Source organism: Antechinus flavipes, chromosome 3 (genome assembly GCF_016432865.1).
Source record: "Antechinus flavipes isolate AdamAnt ecotype Samford, QLD, Australia chromosome 3, AdamAnt_v2, whole genome shotgun sequence".
In the NCBI taxonomy this organism is placed as follows: Eukaryota; Metazoa; Chordata; class Mammalia; order Dasyuromorphia; family Dasyuridae; genus Antechinus; species Antechinus flavipes.
The window spans coordinates 397,479,916-397,498,935 of record NC_067400.1 but is presented as its reverse complement, the minus strand read 5'-3'; the positions used below and the strand labels follow the sequence as shown (position 1 = coordinate 397,498,935).

Genomic DNA, 19,020 nt, shown 5'->3' with positions numbered 1-19,020 from the left:
TCTACTTTTGTAAATCTAAATAATGCTTAGAAAAAAACAAATTAATTGCTATCTTGATATATGAGCTAATCTGGATTCCACCATGTGCTCTCTCATTTACAGTACATGGCCCAACAATGAAAAAGTTAAAATGTTAACATAATGATTTCTTTCATTGAATATTAAAATTTAGGATAAAATATTACTTATTTAAAGAAAATTATAACTAAAACCCTGAGATTACAAGAAAAACTTCACATTTAAAATTTGGGATTTAATTATTTTTCAATTGTTTATTAAGATTTGGGAAATTTTTGGGTAAAATCCCAGGGAATTAGACTATAATATAAAAATTGTTTAATATGCAAAAAGCTAAGCACTGACTTATGAAAGTTTCTGACAGACTAAAACAATGACTTTCAAATGTAAAGGATGAAATTATAAATTTTTTTCAAATTATAAAAATGTATAATGAATATACTCTGGAATTTATAACAAACTAGGTACAATAAAATTCTTCCAAAAAAGACAGGGGTGAGGTGGGGAGGGGAGGAGGAGGAAGGAATTTGACCAGCTACACAGAACACTCAATGATCACTGAGTAATGATAGCATTTAGTATTTTTGGTATTTATAATTATATTTCTCCATGCTCCTCAGTTGTTCAATTAAGTTGGACAGGCATAAATTAAGCTTTATACCATGCCCAAATAAACATACAATTTATATCAGTTATTGTCCTTGCCCTTATGGAACTTTTTGCCTCTTCCTAAATTCAAGATTGAAATATTTTTCCTGTTTTCTTTAGGGTCCAGCAGGTCCCATTGGACCACCTGGTCCAGCTGGACAACCTGGAGATAAGGTAACAAATAATTTAGAAATAAAAAAGCAAATTCTAATGCTTTACATTGAAGTCACTTGAAAACCATCATTCCCTTTGTTTTTCAGGGTGAAAGTGGCCCAGCAGGGCCTCCAGGTCTTGCTGGTCCTCGCGGTGGCCCTGTAAGTTATATTAATTATTTTTCGATATTGTCTTTATGTTTTCACCTGTGTTTACAATTCAGAAACTTAAGAAATCATCAAAGAAAAGAAAAATAGCAGCTAAACGATAAAGCAAATAGACTGAGAAATTCCAACTCTCTGTCTTTTTAGAGTAGAATAACTCAACATATGCCATTTCCCAAAATGTCAATAGATAGAGACATTATCTTTTTCTATATACCACAGTGTTCAAATAGCAATTCTACAGTCTTCAAACTCATTTCACATTGTCTCTTCCTTTGTTTACAAAAACTAGGTGATCTCTCTAAGATTTCTCTATTTCTAAATTATTTCATTCTATAAACAGTATTCTCAATTAGTGCAGCTACAAAATATTCAATTAAATTTTAAATCACAAGTTATTGAAAAGTATATGAATGAAAAGGCATAAAACCTGAAATGCCAAAAATCAGAATTAATTCATGAAATGTTATGATGAATGAGAAAAAATTAGAAAGCTAATTCTGCCCAAAATATTTGTCAAGTTGAGGAAAGATATGTGAGTGTCAAAAACAGAATTTTTCCTATGAAAGGAAATTATTGCATATTCTACACCACAATTTCTGTCTGAAGAAATAGAAGCTCTTATCTTAAGAATACATTTTGACCTTCTATGAAGGGAATATTTTTGTTGTGTTAAAAATATGTTTTATATTATAGGGTGAAAGAGGTGAACATGGACCTCCTGGGCCTGCTGGTTTCCCTGGTGCTCCTGTAAGTACAAATTATATAGATTAGATAGATAGATAGATAGATAGACTTTTCCACAGACATAACAGCTTTTTTTGAGAAATATTGGTCCTAAATTAGTAGTTAGGGGAAAATAGCTACAAGAGCTTGAAAATTATTTGCGCTGCCTCATCTATAAAATGAAGGAGTTATACTGAGTGATCTCTAAAGTACTTAGAATGCTAACATTTAATGATTTTAACATTGATTGCCAATAGGTAGTTTATTTCATCATACTAATTTTTTCTGTGGTTCAATAACTTCATTTGTAAAATGGGAATAAAAATAACTTCCCCACCTATCAAGCAAAATAATTGTGATAATAGCCTTGGGAAATTTGGGTGAAATCCTCCAAAATATGATTATAGGTCTGCTTAAAGATTTTAAAATATAAAACAAAAAGTTATGTTTTAACAATATATCCCTTTTTATAATGAATATGACAATGCAGCTTATTTTCAAAAAAAATGCAACTATTATTTTTATTCCTACTATTCTATGAATTAGCAAAAAATAAAATTAGCTTAAAAAGCATAGAATAAAATCTGCAGTCCAGTTTGTTTCTATTTTGTTATTTCTTAATCATGGAAAGGTAGAGTTTTTTATCCGGACAAAGTCCAAAAAGATAATTTTCCTTTCTTTTACATTGAGATAAGGACTTTGGGGAATTAGGATAATTTATTCCATATGTATATTTTGATATATGAATTTATGACTTGCTATTTTGGGATGTAGGGACAAAATGGTGAACCTGGTGCTAAAGGAGAGAGGGGTGCTCCAGGAGAAAAAGGTGAAGGAGGTCCTCCAGGTCTGGCAGGGCCCCAAGGAGGCCCGGGCCCAGCTGTAAGTATTCCATCTTTCCAGATTCTTTTAAACCAAAGAATATATGTCAATAGACACATAAATTTTACTAGAGAATAGTCAGCATATCTTTTAATGTTGCTCAAGCATCTCTTTTTTTCACTTGAAATGAAAAAGCCTTAAGGCTTAATGATGACTTTCATTCTATGTAGGGTCCACCAGGTCCTCAAGGAGTTAAAGGTGATCGTGGTAATCCTGGTGGTCCTGTGAGTATTTTTCTCTTTCACTCTATTTCTGTTCTATGCAACTTCCATTACAATTCATTGATTAGTGCTAATTAACACAAAAGGGAATGTAAAGGTAAAATAGGGCTTCATGGCATTTTTATTTACCCATGGTTGTCTTATAGCCATTTCTAATGTCAACAAATAGTTAGAAGACCAGGGTTCTTGATTTCTCAGTTTTTCTGTTTTTAAAATAGCAATGATAGAAACTGGTCCCATTTACTACTACACAAGATTTTTTGGGAAGGAAAATGATAGACTGCATTATAAGTACTTAAGTACTTATACTTAAGTAATAAAGTACAACTTTATTAATCCTGTCCCTGTGCAAAATCATTTGATTGTTCCCATACAGAAATTATTTATCCTTGAAAGATACAGGTGAAGAATTAAAAATTATCTCCCCACTCATGGTTAGTATATGCATTGTGTAATGACCCCAAAAAATGTTTCCAAAGAATTAATTATATTTTAAGTGATTAAGACTGGCTCAAAGATAGTCTGAAAGATTCCATTATCTAGGAACTAAGATCCCATTACCAAGACACAGGTCATTTATATCATAGACTCTAGACAGTTTTTTTTTTTTTTTGCTTACTCTAGTACTCTTATTTCAAGAGTGATTAAAATGATCATAATTTCACAGGGTACTGCTGGTTTTCCTGGTGCTCGTGGTCTTCCTGGTCCTCCTGGAAATAATGTAAGTTATATTTGGATGTTTTCATGCCACTTATTGTAATAGGAGCAATACCAATATTGATCTAGTAATCTAAATAAAGCTTCTTTACAAACAAGGAAGCACAAAAAAATAGCATAAAATACTATCGTAGTTTATCTCCTTAACTTTTGCTTTATCAAGGAGGAAAAGGAAGGAGGATTGTGCTTCTTTGTTTTGTATTGCTCAATTATAAGTCTCTTTTCTTAACTTTTCTTCAAAGGGTAACCCAGGCCCTCCTGGCAACAATGGTGCACCTGGCAAAGATGGACCCCCTGGACCAGCTGGTAATAATGGAGCTCCTGGTAATCCAGGAAGTTCTGGTCCAAAAGGTGATGCTGGACCACCAGGTGAAAAGGGACCAAGTGGCCCACCAGGACCACCGGTGAGTAACCACATTTTATTAATCACTTATTATATGAAACCTTGGATCCACATGTCCAAAATTTTGAAAATCATTAAGTCAATTAAATCTTTCCATGATGTTCTGCTCTTTCAATTCCATTGCATTTTAATAATTATTTCAACTACTCACATGTACCCCTCAATTATATTTTGAAATTTCATCCCTCTACTATTAAATTTTTATTTTATCCATATTCAGGGAGAGGATTATAGTTTTACATAATTAATCAAAAGTTAAGTTTCTTCAAATTTTCAGATGATCAAAACTCAATTTGCAAAAACACAACATTTTTTTGACTTTGAAAATTTTACTACTCTAAAAGACTTCATTTTCTTCCCAGGTACTTATATGGTACTAAGTATTCTTGGTCTTTTTTTTGGAACTATGAACCAGGGCTGCCTAAATAAAGGAAATGTGAATTAAGTAATTGTAACATTTAGATAACATGTTTTTGTTCTCTTTCTTAATAGGGATTCCCAGGTCCATCAGGTATTATAGGTATTCCTGGAGCACGAGGTCTTGCAGGACCACCAGGTATGGCAGGAGGTCGGGGAGGACCTGGCCCACAAGGACCCAAAGTGAGTGGAGATTCATGGTTGCTTAATTGTTTCTTTGTATCTTGAGCATCTTTTGGTGTTCACTTTTTAAAGGTAGATCTTTTTAATAAGCAAAATATTTAGCTTCAGAATGTCCCTTCATTTTCAACAAGTAACTTTATTTTTACAATTTGGCAAATTGAATTCAATTTTTCTTGTGGGGGTGGGGAGTGAAGGAAAATCGACTTGCTCCTAGAGCTTTTCTTCCAGTAAAGAACTAAGTTTAGTAGAGGGGAGTTTTAAAAGTCTATACACGCATAAGTTTCAGGAATCTTTTTAAAATGCCAATAATCAAGTGATACAGACCTGTTTATATGGCAACAAATGCTAGCTGTCAGTTATATAAGAGCAGCCAGATTACATAGGTCCTATTGGTCTCCTAATTCATATGTGTCAGAAATTAGGACACATTTTCTTTTTCTTTCTGCCCAAATATCTTAGGCAGAATGTACCCTGTGTTTGCATATGTCACATCTGGATTATAAGCTGTATAATAATTGGTCCACATCTAGAATCATCATTCAATTGAAAGGAGAGGAAAAGAAAAAGTATAAAGAGAAATGATAGGACTTATATCTGGTATCAGGTTACTCTCTAGTGCTTTATTTTGACCAGGTTAACGAAGGAATAAAAATCAGTTTGTTATTTCTTTCCATATAGGGTGAAGATGGTAAACCAGGGCCCAGTGGTCAAAATGGAGAACGTGGTCCACAGGGTCCTCAAGGTCTTCCTGGTTTAAGTGGAATGCCTGGGGAACCTGGCAGAGATGTAAGTGAGTCCTTTGGCAGTGTTTCCATGGTACAATCAAATTAACCTCAATAAATCTAATTTTCAACAGCACCCAATTTAGCCTTTGTGGATATACATCAGTTGAGATTTTCAACAGTCTAGATAAAGCCAAATGACAACATTCTCATTTTCCTTCCTTCCTTCCTTCCTACTTTCCCTCCTTCCTTTCTTCTTTCTCTCTTTTTCTTTCTCTTTCTTCATTGAAAGATACTTTCTATAGTAAAATTAGATTTGGGCTTCATGATATGAAGTTGTGATAATTATTCAATTAAAAAGATTAATATTAGAAGGGCATAGGAATGTGATAATTTTCAGGAGGGAGAAGGCTGAAGGGGCTGAAAATGTTTGCATGTCTGATTAAGCCATGGGTGGGGAATATCCAGCTCAAGGGCCTATAAGGCCCATGAAATCATTTGCTAAGGCAACCCACAGGTGAAGATGAGCTCAAAGATAATACTGTGATCTCCCACTGCTTGAGTTGTTTAACTTCATAATTTTGTGTGGGTTATAAATGATGTCATAAATATCCAAATGACTCTTGGCAGAAGCATGGTTCCCTAACCTTGTCTTAAATTGTGTGTAGAGTCAACTTTATTAATATGTTGATAGTTTCAAGTAATTCTAATTCTCTTGGCTTTTCCTCATTAGGGAAATCCAGGATCAGATGGGCAGCCTGGTCGTGATGGTGCTCCTGGTGGCAAGGTACAATCTACGGAGCCTCTGGTGTCCTCAATAGGACTGATTTCCCACAGAAGTTATCATAACCTTCTTCTACCTTCCTTAATCCTCCTACAACTCTCTGTTTCCCATTATTTTTAGTTAACACCTTGCCTATTACTGAAAAATAAACTGAGGTAATTTGATATGAGCATACTCTCCTCTCATTCTTATCTTAAACCCTTTGACCTCATTTCCTCCTCTTTTTTTCCTTTGCCCTAATCTCTGAGAAAGAAATGGCCTTTCTTGCCATAACCAATGCTTCTATAACTGCACTTGATTCCGTCTCTTCCCATCTTTTCATCCTTAATCGTTCTCTTCTCTCTTTCTAATCATCAGCTTCTCCATGTTAACCTGATTCCTTCCCTACTGACTACAAACATCTCCAAATTTCTCTATTCTTAAAAAATCCTCACTAGGATCACCATGCCCTCCAATTGTTATCCTTTGCTATACTGTTAGTATTTGAATAAATAACATTTGGAATTCTGTCATCTTTAAGTCAATAAAGACAGTAAAACAAATATATGAATCTTGCCTAAAATATATCTTCATCTATATCTATCTATCTAATTTTATTGATCTCTTTAATGACTTACTCTCCATGTCATGATTCCTTTCTGAAGATGGTTCTCAAGGTTGTATCTTGGCCTTTCTTATCTTCCCACTTTATACTCTTTTGATAATCTCACTAGCTTCCATGGTTTATCATTTCCTTGCAAATAATCACTAGATCTATATACCTAACTTCAGTTTCTCTTTTGAACTGTAGTACCACATCACCAATATCCTATTTGACATTTCAAAATGGATGTCATGAGAATTTCTCAAATTCAACTATAAACAGTCAAAAATTGAATTCATTATCTTCCTGTCAAACCTCCCTGAATACCAAACTTCTTCATTTCTGTCAAGAGTACTACTCTCCTACTTTTTTAGGTTCATATTTCTGCTATAATCATGAAATCCTTCATCTTCTCTCCCAACTATCAAACCAGTTATCAAATGGCTCTTTCTACCTTTATAACATCTCTTGCATCCAATCTTTTTTCTCTGTTCCTGTATCTGTCGCCTTAATTTAAGATGTCATTACCTCTTACCTAGATTATTGCAATGGTTTCCTACCTGTTCTCTTTCGTCTAAGTCTCTCACTACTCCAGTCGACCCTATATAGTCTTAACAAAGTAATTCTCATTAAATATAAATTGGACCAAGACATTCTGCTATTCAACCAATTCCAGTGGCTTGCTATTATGTTTAAAATGAAATATAAGTGTCTCTGATTAGCTTTTAAAACCAAACAGAACACAGGGAACACAGTCTTCTGTGGCTGAAATAGTCTATCCTGACTTTTGCCTCATAAAACTCCTCCCATCCTTTAAGACATAACTCAAGCTGTACTATCTAAAGGAATCTTGTCCTGATTTTCCCAATCTGTAAAGCCCTCTCCCCCAAACTATCTTGTATTTAAGTACTTGTTATATTTTTGTATTTGTTTACTTTATATTTATTGTATACATATTCATATGTGTATTTGGTATTCTTCCTTATAAGGAACATTTATTCTGAGTAGAAATTGTTTCATTCTCTGCATTCCTAGTGCTTGTAAAATGTCTGGCATACATTAAATAATCAACAAACACACATCTACTGAAGAGATAGATGGATGACCAGGAGGTTTAGTCAATACAGAATATATTAATTTTTTTTTTATTCTGTACTTTGTGAATTTGTTCATAGGGTGACCGTGGTGAAGGTGGCCCTCCTGGAGCTCCTGGCTCTCCTGGACATCCTGGTCCTCCTGGTCCCACTGGTCCATCTGGAAAAAATGGAGATAGAGGAGAATCTGTAAGTTCAAACAGGATCAGTTGTATTTTTGTATGTGTGAATTTCTCTCATGATATATTTCAGTAGATGGAAGAAACTCACATTCTAGAATTTTTTCACTTATCCAGCAAGTAGAGGAAGGGATAAGTCTTTTTAAAACAAAAATTTCACTTTCATAGCAGAGAAATGATTACTTCAAATCAGAATTTCTGATAAAATCCCATGAGGAATTATCAAAATAAAAAAACACCTATTAATGATACTGAGAAATAGAAAATTATGCTTCTAGTAAATTGGAATCTGGATTAATGATGTTCTTTTTTTTCCCTGCAAGTCTATTTTAATGCACATGCTAAAGTAAAGTCGATGCTATGGATATTATTATCCTAATTTTATAAAGAAACTGAAATTCAAACAGTTTAAGCAACTTTCTCTTGGTCACACAACTAGGGTCATGTTGGAATATACGGGAACTGTTGGAATACACAGGAGCCACCTGATAGTGGCTGCTGGAGATCCAACCCAGACCTGCAGAATGGATTTCCTCTTGTGAGAGGATGATTCAAGGACACTGAGAGGCAATTGCTGTTCTCTGACCTCTCTAAGAGGCCATGCTTTGTCTGACCTCTCTCCTCTTCCCTCTGCCTTCAATTTATCTCATTTCCAGTCTGCAACATTTAGGTCAGCAAAAATTGCCTTGCACCTCCTTCAAATGTTATAATTCACAGCTGTGGAGGCTCTTGGAAAATTGACCTGTCCCTTAACAGTGTCAGAGTAAATACTTGAATCCAGATCTTCCTAACTCTGTAAGCTAATTAATAAGCAGTTATTTCAAATAGATGTTTGAAACATTTTAAGAAATATGTCAAAGCTAAAAGTCATACCATTAGCATTTTTTTCTTTCTGGTCCAGAACTATAAGTTTGTATATTTACTGAAAGGGCCGATGGTCCTTCAGCTAGTATATGTCAAAGAGCATTTAACCTGGGGGTCTTCCTGACTCACTGATTAATATATATTGATATTACTTAGCAATTCAAAAATGGAACTTTTATTACCAATGCTGAGTACAGTTTGAATTAGAGAAGGTACTACAACTATTCTTACCAGGTATATACCTGGTAGTTTATATAGTTTATATAAACCTGGTATAGTTTAAGAGATTCTTAATGGTTTTTTAAACACATGTGAAAGCATCAAATTAAGAGTTTTCCAACTCAGAACTTTAAGAATTACGTGAATTAACATTTTCTTTATTCACTTTAGGGTCCTGCTGGTCCTGGGGGTCCCCCTGGTCCTGCTGGTGCTCGAGGTGCTCCAGTAAGTGATATCTTCACATCTAGAAGCAACAGAAAACTGAAAATTGCTAGCAGAAAGTTACAGTTCAATCCACAAAAGGATTTCCAATGTTAAATCAATTAGAAAAACAATACAAACAATGACTTGTTCAGCACTTTCAACTGATTGCAGTTAAACAGGCATTTATGAAAGGTGTGATATATGTTAGATATTGAGAATATAAACCCCCAAGTTAAGAAAACTTCCTGCCTTCAAGAAGTTTCCCTTCTAAAGTGTTCCTTGCAAGAGTTGATGTTCATTTTGTCAAATGGTCACTAAAATATTTCAATGAAAATATGGCAAATGGGAAAAATGAACCTACAGTGGATGTGATGCAGAATATAATTGAATTTTTCTTTGATAATTCAGAAGGTTGCCCAGGATGTCAGAGCACTTCAGAATTATCATTTAAGCATCAATTATTGTTGTTCTATTACTGTGCAGAAGTGTCACTTGATCTAGAATTCTAGGTAATAGAATATCAGACAACAGAACATATTTTAATAAAGAAATATATTGATTATTGCAAAAGCAAACTTATATTATTATTTTTCACTGTATTTCTACAGGGTGCTCAGGGTCCCCGTGGTGACAAAGGTGAACCTGGTGAACGAGGTAATAATGGCATTAAAGGACATCGTGGTTTCCCTGGGACTCCTGGTCCACCAGGTGCTTCCGTAAGTGTTTAAACTTTTTAAAAGTCCTCTTTGTTAGTTAAAACAAGGCCATATAGGGTACTAATTTTGCAACAAATTTTCATATTAAGCTCAAAACTTGATCTCATAATCTTACAATGTGTTAATTCCTTATTCCAATGGAATTGTATGTCTGTATTTATTCAGCTATTCTAAAAGCTAACATGTAATTTATTCTCCATTTAACATCACAGTTCACCACATGAACAAGTTATCATTGCAAATAAAAGGAAAAAATATATTTATTATTATTATTATTATTTTATTTTATTTTGCTGAGGCAATTGCTTGCGATTAAGTGGCTTACCCAGGATCATACAGCTAGGACGTGTTAAGTGTCTGATGTCACATTTGAATGCAAGTCCTCCTGACTTCAGCGCTGGTGTTCTATCCACTGCACCACCTAGCTACCCCTAAGGAAAAATATCTTACTAATTAAATCAGCTTTTTGGTTGTGTCATGTCCAATGAAATGTAATCACTCTTATTTTAAATAATATAACTATTAGTTTATTTTAGAACATGAGGTTCTAGTATAGGAGTATTACTTTGGACTAGCAAATAACTTTGGGGACTTTCATTTTTCTTTTTTAAAAAGTAAAGAATATTATAAGTAAAAAGAAAGTATGCATTTTCCAATAAAGAAGTGACTAAATTCTCAGGTTTTCCAGATAGATATTAGAAGTGCTTTATCTTAGAGTTACCTTGAGGAAATAGATAAAATAAGAGAGAAAATATAATGGATTACTCTTAAGTTATCATGACCATGAAACTGAATCTCATATAATCAATGATGACTTTTTGAACTTTTAAAAATTTCTTAACTAATGTTAAAACTATACTACCTTTTCAGGGTGCACCTGGTCACCAAGGTGCCATTGGCAGTCCAGGACCTGCAGGCCCCCGAGTAAGTAATACTAAAAGATGACTACATGTTGCAAATTGTATAACTCTATTTGAAAATGAAATATATATATTTTCACTTGGTGAGATTTCTATGACACAAATACATTTAACAATAGGTTTCACATGCTTAATTTTGTCTATTTCCATTTTCTTACCTATTGTATGTGTTTCTATGGTTTTGTTAATTGTTTCCTTTGAATCTTTTTTAGGGCCCTGTTGGACCCCATGGACCTCCTGGAAAAGATGGAGCAAGTGGACATGCAGGTCCCATTGGTCCTCCAGGTCCCCGCGGGAATAGAGGAGAAAGAGGATCAGATGTAAGGAGACAGAACTAGGATCAAATCCCAAATGTCTTGGTCCATTATTCTTTATTTAAAATACATCTGCATTAGAATTCAGTTTCTCTGGTTTTCACTAAGCAAAGAGAAGAATGTATTAATTATTCTGAAAATTCTCCCCACCTTAGGTCTCTCTACAAAATATGGTTTTTAATTTTGGGCCTGACTTTTTAAATAAATAATAAACAAGTAATCTGAGAGTAGCATTAAGTTTACTAAACCTGGAATTTGCTTTAAATTTTTCTTTCATTTAAATTCTTTGTAAATCGTTTGATATTTAAGTTTGTAGTTTTTAAATCTTTTTTTTGACCAATGTATTTTTATTATTAATTTGGGAAAAACAATATAAAAGATTGAAGCAAAAACATTCCATTTTATCATAATATATTTTTTCATTTGAAGTATATTTATCAGAAATATTTATCTTCTTAATGATGAGCATTGTATTTAAAACAATTAAGCTAAAAGGTTATCAAGTCAATGACACTGAGTCATTTAATTTAGAATTGAGAGGCATTTCAGAAAGCATCTAGTCTCATTCTTATATATTTATGTGTATGTATATATATATATATATATATATTATATATATATATATATATATATATATATATATACATACATACACATATATATATGGAAACAGAGTCTTAGAATAGTTAAATCACTTGCCTAAAGTAACATATGTATCTAAGTAGTTGATCCACAATTTGACCCCAGTTCTATGAGTTCAAATTAGAAAATAGTTGACTTTCTACTACCATGTCTCTCCAAATTAAGCTATATTTTCTAGGGAATATTATAAACTTTTTTCCATATAGCTTTTCCAAGAAAAAAATAATCATTGTCCTTATTTTCTTCATTTCTTAGGGCTCTCCTGGTCATCCTGGAAACCCAGGTCCTCCTGGCCCACCTGGTGCCCCTGGTCCCTGCTGTGGTGGTGGTGGTGCTATTATTGGACCTTCACAAGAAAAAGCTGCCCCATATTATGGAGATGAACCCATAGATTTAAAAATCAATACTGAAGAGATTTTGTCCTCACTCAAATCAATGAATGGACAGATAGAAAACATCATTAGTCCTGATGGATCACGAAAAAATCCTGCACGTAATTGCCGTGACCTGAAATTCTGCCATCCTGAACTTAAGAGTGGTATGTATATTGTAATGAAACTGCTTTCATTGTGAGGGTAACTTTTGCAAATGTAATAAATGGCACACTTCATCCCTTTATGATGCAGCTCATTTTTTCCTAAGAAATCAGGAAGTGAAACAAAAATATTATAATACTAGTATTTAAAGGAATTTAGCAGAAATGCATTTGAACTAGCTTGAAATAATGCTCTTCCAAGCTACTTTATGGAAGAAAAACTTATTAGATTATTAGTAATTTCCCCAAAAATTAACATTGCCATGAAAAATACATGTTCTAATCACCTTGGTCTTCTCACCAAAATTAGACAAAAGAAAGTATAGAAAGTATTAAAACCATGTCAAGGTATCAAGATATTATTTTTCTGTGACTCTCACACTTTCCTTAGAGACTCATACCAATTTTTGTGTCAAAAGAGAATGCAGGAATTCACTCTACACTGTCCTTGATGGGTGAATTTTCAGCCATTTGTTTGAGAAGAAACAAACTATTCTAACTTTGTACTTGATTAATAGAAAAGCAAAAGTTTTTCTCCAGAACCTCTAGTATAAAATATCAATACATAGAATATACAATCAAATATACTCATGCATTTCGGTTTCCTTTCTCATGTAATCAACCTTCAGAATAGATTGCTAGATTGAAAAGAAAAGAATTTTTCATCCTTGATGAAGTAATGAATTTTCCAAATGAACTTCATAATCCTATGAATTTCTATGTTGTGTATGTTCAGGACAATACTGGGTTGATCCTAATCAAGGCTGCAAAATGGATGCTATCCAAGTGTACTGTAATATGGAAACTGGTGAAACATGTATAAATGCCAGCCCCATGAATATTCCACGGAAGAACTGGTGGACAGAGTCCAAAGCTGAAAAGAAACACATTTGGTTTGGAGAGTCCATGAATGGTGGTTTCCAGGTAAGTAGAGAAATATTTTTATTAACCTCCCAATTATATAAATTTATCTGATTTCTTACTCTCCCTCTTCATTTCTCTTCAATTTGACAAATAATTATTATGTGCAAATTTATTTAACAATTTTAATAATAGCAATAATTAAAAAGTATATAGCACTTGCTATGTACCAGATACTATGCTAAGTGCTTTGCGATTATTCTCTTATTTGATTCAGCAACCTTAAGAGGTTTTACAGATGCAAAAACTAACGCTGAGTGATTGGCTCAGGGTCACACAGCTAGTCAGAATCAGAAGCTGAATTTGAACTCTTCTGAATTCCATTTCTGGCATTATAACACTTATCTGCTTTTAAGAAAGAAGCTAGTGATTTTGTAACATAAAGTGTTCTTAGTGAGTAAACTTCCTCTATCAGTGCAATTCCATAAAGTATATGACTTATAGTGACATCTGGGGTGATACTTGCCCAAGCCTACACAATTCTGCTCTAGTTCTCTGTATCAAAGATCAGGCTTAAATGTAGGGTGTGAGAGATAGTCTTCTATTTTCCACATCATGCTTCCTCTTAAGTTAATGAAATGAGTATTTGAAATGAGTAAATAGTACTGAGGAGCTTTCCTTTAGCTACATGTTTAAAGAAAGCTTAAGAATTATGTTTAAATGAATCATTCATTCTTAGGAAGAAACATTAAGATTTTCTGAGAGATATATTTACTTTGAAGACATACATTATAATAAAGTAAAAAACAAATTTATTACTATTTTTATAGACATTATTTTAATGTGGAACAATCCTATACCATGAATCCTATACTGTGCCTCCATAAATAGATGAAATCAAGAGAGAGAAAGACAGACACAGAGAATGCTAATGTTCTTCATCAGTAACATTTCTTCCACTGAATGATCTGCTAGTAAATGCAACATATTCATATAATAAATCATAAAATATAGTAAATACAAATACACATACACACATATATACATATATATTCCAATTCAATCTCAAAAACTAGAATTAAAATTTGAAATTTTTGTCTGATTTTCTTTCTTTTTTTTCCTACAAAAGTTTAGCTATGGTAATCCGGAGCTTCCTGAAGATATTCTCGAGGTTCAGTTGGCATTCCTCAGACTTCTTTCCAGCCGTGCTTCACAGAACATCACATATCATTGCAAGAACAGCATTGCTTATATGGATCAGGCCAGTGGGAATGTAAAGAAAGCTTTGAGGTTGATGGGTTCAAATGAAGGTGAATTCAAGGCTGAAGGAAATAGTAAATTCACATACACAGTTCTGGAAGACGGTTGCAGTGTAAGTACATAATTTAAAAATTCTTTTTTTAGTCTTCAAAATTCTTCCCTAGAACACGGCTTAATTTATAGGGCACCTTAAGTGTACAGAGTAGCTCTCCCTTTTCTTGATATCCATGAATCCCTGATGTGTAATTGGAGAGAGAACTGTTCTCCACATGTAAAATACATCCCATTTAAATATGCAGTAAGCAAAGGTATTCTTTCATCATAATGATAATAAATTCTGCATCTCTGGAAGAAATCAGAGGCATACCCTCTAAAATTAGGTGACCTTAAGTAGGTTTCAGCATGCCATTTGATATGAAAATTTGAATTTCTCAACCCAAGGCTTCTTATATGATAGGTACCAAGTAAACTGGTGAAATACCTTGGGGTCTCTTTCTCCATATATAAACAACTTATGAAACACTGTTGATTTTCAGGTCATTAATACAGTTCTTTTCTCTTTTACTCCTTTTTTTCCCACAGAAACACACTGGGGAATGGGGTCAAACAGTCTTTGAATACCGAACACGCAAGGCTATGAGACTTCCCATCATTGATATTGCTCCCTTCGATATTGGTGGTCCTGATCAAGAATTTGGTGTGGACATTGGCCCTGTTTGCTTTTTGTAAAATAAGGAATTTGTTCTCTCTAAAAGCCCAGCAAAAAAATCCACACTCCAACTGTGTTCCTCTTGTTCTAATCTTGTCAACCAATACAGGTGAACAACTGTATTCCAGTTATTTATTTCCAAAATTTCTGGAAAAAAAAAGATGATTTGATAGAAAGGGATCCTTTTTGTTTTGCTAGTACACCAAATACAATTCAAATGCTTTTGGCTTTATTTTTTTTACCAATTCCATCTTCAAAATGTCTCAGTGGTGCTATAATAAACTTCAACAGTCTTACAACAATTCTGTGTTCCAGTCTTTGAATGCTGCCCCAATTGCAAGGCACTGAATACCCCAAGCATGAATAATTTAATTTCCTTTCTGAGATGGTAAAAAGAAAAAGCTAGAAAGGACTTCCCTGTTTCAACTACCTCATCTTGGACAGAAACTGGGATGAATTAGCTATCTCATCCAAAACAAATAAACAAGTAAAAACTTTATAAGATTTTGAGAGATTTCTAAATTCAATTCATTCATTTCATAAAACTGGTATAGTTCTGTGCCGATGGGTAGTGGACAAAATACAGGCTAGTGCAAGGACTGAGTGGCAGCCCCCTTTTTAAAGCTACTCATTTTATTAATGAACTTAAATACATTTTTTCAAAGGTGCTTCTATACTTTCTTGTCATTGCTGGTCAAGACCACTAAAACTTGGGAAGGCAAATATGATGGTGCTAATCTATTTTCATTTTTAAAACTGCAGGTCAGGATTATTGTTGACTTGCACTAAAAAGCCTAGATTTTCAATATTTGTCAATGTTTCTTGTTGAAGATTGTTCTTGAGGACTTTCTCCCTTCACTGTGTATATTTCAAGAAATAGCCTACATGAGGCTACTTTGGTCCCATTCAAACAGTAAGCATGTTGAAGGATAACCATCTTTGTAAGCTTGTATGTGGTTGTTGGTCTTTTCCTCACAAAGACACATAATAAAATCTAATAAAATTTCTCATGGTCAAATTTTTCCCTCTTTTTTGTCCCTTTCCATATCTTTAACTCACATAAATCTACATAAGCAGAATTCTTCATAAGAATCCATTTTTTGGAAAGTTTTAGAATTATGAAGCTAGAAAAGTAATTGGGTGCAGGGACTCTAACAAGAGAATGGGAGTAAAATTGGAGAAGAGACAATGCCCAAAAGAGACTCCTCCAGAATTTTAGAATATAATGTACTTCCTGTATCTTAGGAGTAATAATACTCTACATACCATCTTAAGTTTCAAGATTTAAAGGACAAAGGAACTTTAGGAATCCCTCATCTAAATTAGTCGTTTTACAGCTAAGACAACTGAGGTTTTTTGAGGTAAAATGGTAAAATGATTTGTCTGGGGTCATATAGCTAGAAAGTGGCAGACCACAGTTTCAAACTCAGATATTCTTGTCGAAATCCAACACTCTTTCTACTATACTTCCTAAGATCTGCACAATAAAATAATAAAACCACTTACCTAGGCTCCCATATAGAAGAATTCACCTTTACTCATTCACCTTTCCCTGATATATATGAATCTTAACATAAATTATTTGATGGCATAGAGGCATTTCTCTTGCAAGTAAAGTCTTTTTAAGTTTGTTTGTTTTTTTATCTGGAATATTTAAAAATATATAGTATCAGATTCCAGAGATTTCCCACTGGTGGGGAATAATGGGATGAAGAAGAATACTGGAAACTAATCAGATTGGGGGATATAATAGGATTAGAAAACATTTTTGAATAACTGAAGGTTACTGTGTCTATTTAGGCATACTTCCAAGTCTCTCTGTTAGAAGTAATATTAAATAAAAATAACATTACCAGTCTTTTGGGAGCTGAACTCCCAGAATAGGCAGTACCTCCACAACAATATGGTATCATTTTGCTTTCCAACATTTGTTTCCACTCCTTTCCTAGGAGCATCTGGTGGATCTTTGGGAACAGTGATTCAGCCCATGTCAAGTGTATCCATGTAGCATAACCATTGTATCATAAACACACAGAGGTAGATATGAGAGGGACTTTAGAGATTATTAACTCCAAGCTTTTACTTTTACAAATAAGGAAAGATAAGGTGAAATGTCATAACCAATGTCACATAAATAATAGTGATGAGATTAGATTTAGGAAGCCAAAATGATGAGATTAGGATTCCTGGTCGGGAGTTAAATAATGAAGTTAGTGACAGGTTTGGAGTTCAGGGAACCAAATGAAGAGGTTTGGCTCCCCTAACTCCCCTTAGGATCAGTGCAAAGTAAGGAGTTATGGGAAGCCCCTTTTGGTGGTGCAGAGGTCCTTTGTAAAGGAATTTACAAGCCCAAAAAGCTAGACTGATAAAGAAGTTTATTATTGGCATTGGGAAGTCAGCCTTTGCTATGCATGAATAGACAATTCCTTAATAGCAAGATCCCAGCAGAGAAGTAAAGTTTCTAGTAGAGAAATCCCAAAAGTGAGGTATAAAGTCTTAGAGAAATAGGTGAGAATAAAGAGAGGGTGATGCTGAAAAAGAATATTATTTCAACAGGCAGAAGTTTCCTTGGCATAGCATGGCATGGCATGTTAGGTCCTCTGCAAAGACTGAGTTTAAAATTGGTTCTTTTTATGGCTACACGGTGGGGTTTTTGCTCTTGAAAGGGGCTGGGTTTCAGCTTGAGCTGGAATTAGAATAGAATTAAATGGGTGTTTCTAGGCTTGATCTTTAATTCAATGGGAAGCTTAAACAGTAGTGAGTGCTATCAATGGGAGTGGTGCCTGTCTCTCAGGATCTTTTACAAAGGCCAGGATTCAAGGAGAATCTGTCCTTAAAGGAGTTTTAGAGTTTCGGGGCTTCCCTCATCAGTAGTATAATTGGTAGAGTCAGGTTTTGAATCCAGATTTTCTTACAACATCCACTACTATTACCACAAAATCATCTCATCTATACAATAATATGAAAACAGATTCTCTCCAGGAAAAAATTATCAAGTATGGTTCTTCATTGTTTGATTCTGATGATGTTGTCCAAATAAAAGTGCATTAATTCATTTTTTTTATAATGAAACTCAAATAATAGTGACTCTTTGAATTTAGTATTCTTTGCAGATTTTATTTATTACCCAAGATTTTATTTATTCCCAGGGCAGATAGATGGTGTAGTGGATGATAGAGCATCAGTCCTGGAGTCAGGAAGACTTGAGTTCAAATGTGACCTCAGATATTTAGTACTTCCTAACTATGTGACTCTGGGCAAGTCACTTAACTCCAATTGCCTTGTCCAAAACAAAACAAACAAACAAAAATACTAGAATTCTATTCTTTTCTTATCAACATCACCCACAGAATCAAAATAATTCACAACTTCTACTCAGTGAAGCAAAATGGCAGTATGCTTCCATAATTACTCATATCATTCAAAGGACACTCAGAATAGAAGCATTTGTTTTGAATTTTATTATCATTGGTCTATTAATGAAGCAGTGATGTACTAGCCATTCTGACATTGACAGTGATGGAACTCAGTCCCTACAGTTGATATAGAAAAAAGCCAAAAATCTAAATTGCTATTTCTTTAAGACATCTAAGAGAGTGCTTTTCCCTTAGGAACTCCATTTTCTCATTTTTACTTCCTCCTCAACCTCTTGAAATTTAGATTTCTCTTCCACCATTCTACTTATATAGCTTTATATACTGAGTATAGTACATATGTACAGTACAATGATTTTTTGATGACTATGTCCAATGACCTCTTTATGGCATTTTCATTCGGGAATACTCCTTCCTCTTTCTTAATACCCTTTCATATGTTAATTTCTGTAACATATTTTTCTCAAAGATTTTCACCTAACCTTTCTGTTTTTTTTCTGTTTATGCT

The 19,020-nt window shown here is 33.9% G+C and overlaps 1 protein-coding gene across 2 annotated transcripts in view; it reads left to right on the top strand.

The window, feature by feature from the left end:
* The window catches only part of COL3A1 (collagen type III alpha 1 chain), a 65,780-nt gene extending 49,624 nt beyond the window's left edge, over window positions 1-16,156 (top strand). For both annotated transcript variants that reach the window (XM_051986041.1, XM_051986040.1), the window contains exons 33-51: window positions 787-840; window positions 927-980; window positions 1,680-1,733; window positions 2,484-2,591; window positions 2,762-2,815; window positions 3,480-3,533; window positions 3,772-3,933; window positions 4,425-4,532; window positions 5,211-5,318; window positions 5,988-6,041; window positions 7,797-7,904; window positions 9,149-9,202; window positions 9,790-9,897; window positions 10,768-10,821; window positions 11,030-11,137; window positions 12,029-12,311; window positions 13,045-13,232; window positions 14,299-14,541; window positions 15,012-16,156. In XM_051986041.1, coding sequence (XP_051842001.1) covers window positions 787-840; window positions 927-980; window positions 1,680-1,733; window positions 2,484-2,591; window positions 2,762-2,815; window positions 3,480-3,533; window positions 3,772-3,933; window positions 4,425-4,532; window positions 5,211-5,318; window positions 5,988-6,041; window positions 7,797-7,904; window positions 9,149-9,202; window positions 9,790-9,897; window positions 10,768-10,821; window positions 11,030-11,137; window positions 12,029-12,311; window positions 13,045-13,232; window positions 14,299-14,541; window positions 15,012-15,158 — 2,103 coding nt within the window. In that variant the 3' untranslated portion in view covers window positions 15,159-16,156. The remainder of the gene's footprint in view (window positions 1-786; window positions 841-926; window positions 981-1,679; window positions 1,734-2,483; window positions 2,592-2,761; window positions 2,816-3,479; window positions 3,534-3,771; window positions 3,934-4,424; window positions 4,533-5,210; window positions 5,319-5,987; window positions 6,042-7,796; window positions 7,905-9,148; window positions 9,203-9,789; window positions 9,898-10,767; window positions 10,822-11,029; window positions 11,138-12,028; window positions 12,312-13,044; window positions 13,233-14,298; window positions 14,542-15,011) is intronic.
* The last annotated feature ends 2,864 nt before the right edge of the window (window positions 16,157-19,020 follow it).